This window comes from Rhincodon typus, chromosome 40 (assembly GCF_021869965.1).
Source record: "Rhincodon typus isolate 14 chromosome 40, sRhiTyp1.1, whole genome shotgun sequence".
Lineage (NCBI taxonomy): Eukaryota > Metazoa > Chordata > Chondrichthyes > Orectolobiformes > Rhincodontidae > Rhincodon > Rhincodon typus.
In genome coordinates, this window is record NC_063371.1 from 3,216,039 (window position 1) to 3,220,276 (window position 4,238).

The 4,238-nt window shown below is 52.5% G+C and overlaps 1 protein-coding gene across 2 annotated transcripts in view; it reads right to left on the reverse strand.

The window, feature by feature from the left end:
- Nucleotides 1-4,238, reverse strand: part of sb:cb288 — a 22,964-nt gene that overhangs the window by 2,477 nt on the left and 16,249 nt on the right. Inside the window, exons 2-4 of one of the 2 annotated variants that reach the window (XM_048618725.1) lie at nt 2,979-3,018; nt 1,588-1,677; nt 200-284 (exon numbers count right to left, since the gene is read on the reverse strand). In XM_048618725.1, the coding sequence (XP_048474682.1) occupies nt 200-284; nt 1,588-1,677; nt 2,979-3,018 (215 nt within the window). Of the gene's footprint in view, nt 1-199; nt 285-1,526; nt 1,678-2,978; nt 3,019-4,238 lie in introns of both variants that reach the window. The other variant, XM_048618724.1, reaches the window with a different exon arrangement.

Here is a 4,238-nt window from a genome sequence, read left to right on the forward strand (position 1 = left end):
GCGGGAGCGAGTGTGTGAGTCAGTGCGGGAGCGAGTGTGTGAGTCAGTGTGGGAGCGAGTGTGTGAGTCAGCGCAGGTGTCCGTGCGGGTGTCCGTGCCGGAGTGGGCGAGCCTGTCTGTCTGTCTGTCCCTGTGTGGGTTGGTATGCGTACACCCTGAAGTGCTGACGTTCGATTCAGGGAGCTCACAGGGCTCTCACCTTCTCACTTCGGAGCTCATGCATTTCCACAGAATGGTGTATAACCCCAGGAGAATGGCGATGAAGATTGCTGCAGCTGCAAAACCTAAAAAAGCAAATCGGCATAAAGCTCTTGATTTTCAAAGTCAAGTTAACGGGCGCCTGACATCTTGATTTTAAAAGTCTCATTCTGATCTTCAAACCCTTGTCCTCCCTCGCATGCCATGTGGCTATGCACCTCTCCAGTCTGGCTTCCCTCCCTTAAGACACTCCTGAAATCCGGGGCTCACAGTCATCGATCAAAAATTCTCTCGAAACCCGCTGTGAGGTGATATGGGGACAAGTTGCCACATTGAATTCAACCCGTGTTCGCATTCACAATGCAATTGACAAAACAACTCGAATTCGGGGCTGATAGAGACAGGAACAGGTCCAGTTCTAGCCCCCTCGCGCATTTAGAGAAGATAGAACTGTGGGCATCTTAGCGGGGGCTGTGGAATTAACTGGACTACTCTTCAAAAGGGGCTGGCACTGCCACCTTTTGGCGCTGTCCATTCTATTTCTGCTCACCGCTTTGAAAATCCCTGAATAATTTGATGAAACGCACAGGACTTGAACATGTAGAGAATGGGGTGGCGGAGGGGGAACACGGCTCGGAACATGGCTGATGACCTTCAACAAGCGAGTGCCCTGCCCTCTGGCGCACTTGGCACTGTTCGACCCAGGGTTGCTCAGTTGCTGGATTGCATTTGTTTGAGACTGGACCCGAACCCCGTCAAAATATTTTTCAGTGGGTCGCCTGGAACCCAAACTTTTTTCTTATTTTAAATCCAAGTGTCTGCACCAGATGCGACGGTCAAGCTACCCACAGTTAACCACAATTATAGTTAAAATACAACGAAAGAACTCGGAACACTGAACTCTATTGGAAAATTTTCACTGAGTAATAGGTACGGTAACTAATTAACAGTTCCAATAGCCCATAAACACAATCCCGTGGCAGGTTCAGGAAATAGATTCGTCTCACAGTAGTGGAGAGAAACCCCAGCGTCTGGCTATAACCCAGAGAGGGAAAAAGATGGCCTCCACTTCTGTAACACTCCAACAGCAACTGCTTAAAGCTGAACTTAGTTTCTAAGAAAGAACTAGAAACCCTGGCTCTGAGAGAGCTGGCAACACCCAGCCAGGCTGCTTGTATTATTTCAACTTTTGTAGAAAGACCTCCCCACTCCACAAAGGCTGTCTACTTTATGGGTCTTCACTAGCCAACGGGGTCCTAAAACCCTAGCTTCAAGCGACAAAACCAGGACAAAAGACACCTCTTCAAGAAACCACAGCATCGCCACACCTCCGACAAGCGGGCCTCTCGTTGCGGGGTAAAGGCGAGCTCGCGACGTCAAATTTCTCACCCGGTGCGACTCCGTTTTGTCTCGCCGGTGGCGATGCGTCAGCGGAATGGCGGATGGGCGGCGGCCTCTGGTCGACCGGGCGGGTCATCGCTCAAAGAAATGGAAAGCAGGAGGTGAGGTGAGATGAGGCGTCCAGTGAGGAGCGGCGTTGTTGAAGCTTAAAACCCAGCAACGGAGAGGGGGTTGGACCTACCGGGGGCTGACGGCTCGCGTCACTCAGAGCTGACCACGGCCTTGGTGAAGGACTTGCCTTGAGTAGACGGTGCAGCTTTGGTCTCATAGTCAATGGAAGGACACCCTTGCTATTGAGGGAGTCCAGGATGGCAGGACTGACATTTGGAGACGGGATTGACTGGGTTTGTACTTTTATCTTCTTTATTCTTTCACGGGATGAGGGCGTCGCTGGGTAGGCCCAGGGTTATTGCCCAGAAAGGGCAGTTATAAGTCAACCACATTGCTGTGTGGGTCTGGAGTCACATGTAGGCCCAGACCAGGTAAGGATGGCACTTTCCTTCCCTAAAGGACATGAGTGAACCAGATGGGGTTTCTCCCTGACAATCTGTAAGGGATTCATGGTTGTCATTAGATTCTTAGTTCCAGATATTTTTACCAAATTCAAATTCCACCAGCTGTGCCGTGGCGGGATTCGAACCCAGAACGTTATCGGAGTCTCTGGGTTAACAGTCCAGCGATAATACCACTAGGCCGTCACCTCCCCTCGCTGGAATGCAGAAGAATGAGAGGGGTGGGATTGCACAGAAACGTATAAAATCCTGATGGGACTGGGCTGGAAAAAAAATCCTCCCGATGTTGGGGGGAGTATCCAGAACTAGGGGTCACAGTCCAAGTAGAATTTGGGGGGGGGGGGTGGGGGAGTAATTTGGGACCAAGTTGAGGATGAACTTATTTTCTCAGAGAGCTGTGGGACTCTCTACCACTCTATATCCGTTAGATATATTCAAGGGGGACATTTAGGAGGATCGTCGGGAAACATACAGAAAATTCTCGCTCACGACACTCCCTCCCTCCCTCCCCCAACAAGACCACCCCCAAACCAACAACGAGAAGCTGAGCTGCCTCGCCTGGATTAAGAATGCCAACCCCCCCCCCCCCCAACCCAAGGGACATGGGCACCGGCCTTGGCGTGTGCCCCAGACCCTACCGGCCGCTCCGAAAGGCGGGCCACATCCGACGTTGCCAGGGCCGAGCAAGTCGGAAGGGCTGCTATCCCCCCGTCTCCCTCCGCAGAAGGGCCGAACGACCTCCGTCCGGTGCCACGAGCCCTCCTCTCCCACCCATCGTTGAGAGGCGGTGAGCTGGGAAGTGGGGGCGGTGGTTGGGGGAGGAGGTGGGGCGTGTTTTCAGCAGGGGTTTCCCGATTGGATACTTACTGTCGAGGGCATCATCCAATTCCGGGGGCACTGTGACATTCTAAGGAAACCAGACAAAAACACACTGAGTGCAAAAAAAAAACAGAGATGAAAAGAATTCAGACACGAAAAGATCCATGTTCCCCTCCATCGGCCACACAGTATCCTCCTGAATGCTCACTCTCTGAGCCGTTTAGCGACATTCCTGTCCTTCCGACTTCATGGGGTTTGCTTTGAACAAATGGACCGACCCTTATAAACACAAGGGGCTGGGAATCCTGCAGCAAGTAACTCCCTTCCTGCCTCCCCCACAAAGCCTGTCCCACCATCGACAAGGCACAAGTCAGGAGTGGGATGGAATACTCCCCACTTGCCCCGGATGGTGGGGGGCGGTGGGGAGGGTGCAGCTCTGACAATATTGGCGGACGCTGGAGGTCGGAAAAGAGAAGAGGGGCGGAGAAACTCAGCAGGGCCCTGGCGGCATCTGCCCAGGGGCAGGAAGCGGGGTTAACGCTTCCCGGGTTCGGTGACCCTTCTTCCGAACTGACACGGAGTCGGGAAGAAGTGGCATATGCGCAGAAGTATCGAGGAAGGATACTCCGGCTCTGGAGGTGGTGCAGAGGATGTTCACCAGGCTGATTCAGGAGATTTGGGGGGTTACCCTACAAGGGCAGGACAAGCTGCCTGGGACTTCGCTCGCTAGAACTTAGCAGAATGAGAGGGAGATCTTATAGAAACGTGTAAAATTATGAAAGGGATCAATAAGACAAAAGCAGGCAAGTTGCTTCCAGTGGTGGGAGAGACCAGGTCGAGGAGACAAGATTAACGGGGAGTAAGATTTAGGACAGAAATGGGAAGGAACTGCTTTTCCCAGAGACTGGTGAATCTATGGAACTCTCTGCCCAAGGAGGTGATTTCATTAAAATATAGAAGAGACAGTTGGATAGATTTTTGCATTGGGTAGAGGGATTAAGGGCGGCGATAATGCAGGTGGAAGGAGCTGAGACCACAGATAGATCAGCCATGATCTTATTGAATGGCAGAACAGGCTCAACAGGCCGAATGGCCTCCTCCTGCTTCTATCTCTTATGAACTTGTGAGTAGGAGGAAGTTATTACGAGGTGGGTATGGAGCCCAGAGAAAGAGACAGAGACAGAGAAAGGAGTGGACTGTGGTCGAGGGAGACACTGTAATGGGGACAGACAGCGAGTGGGGGAGTGCGGGAAAGTGCAGGAGAGTGCGGGAGAGTGCTGGAGAGCGGGAGAGTGCAGGAGAGTGCGG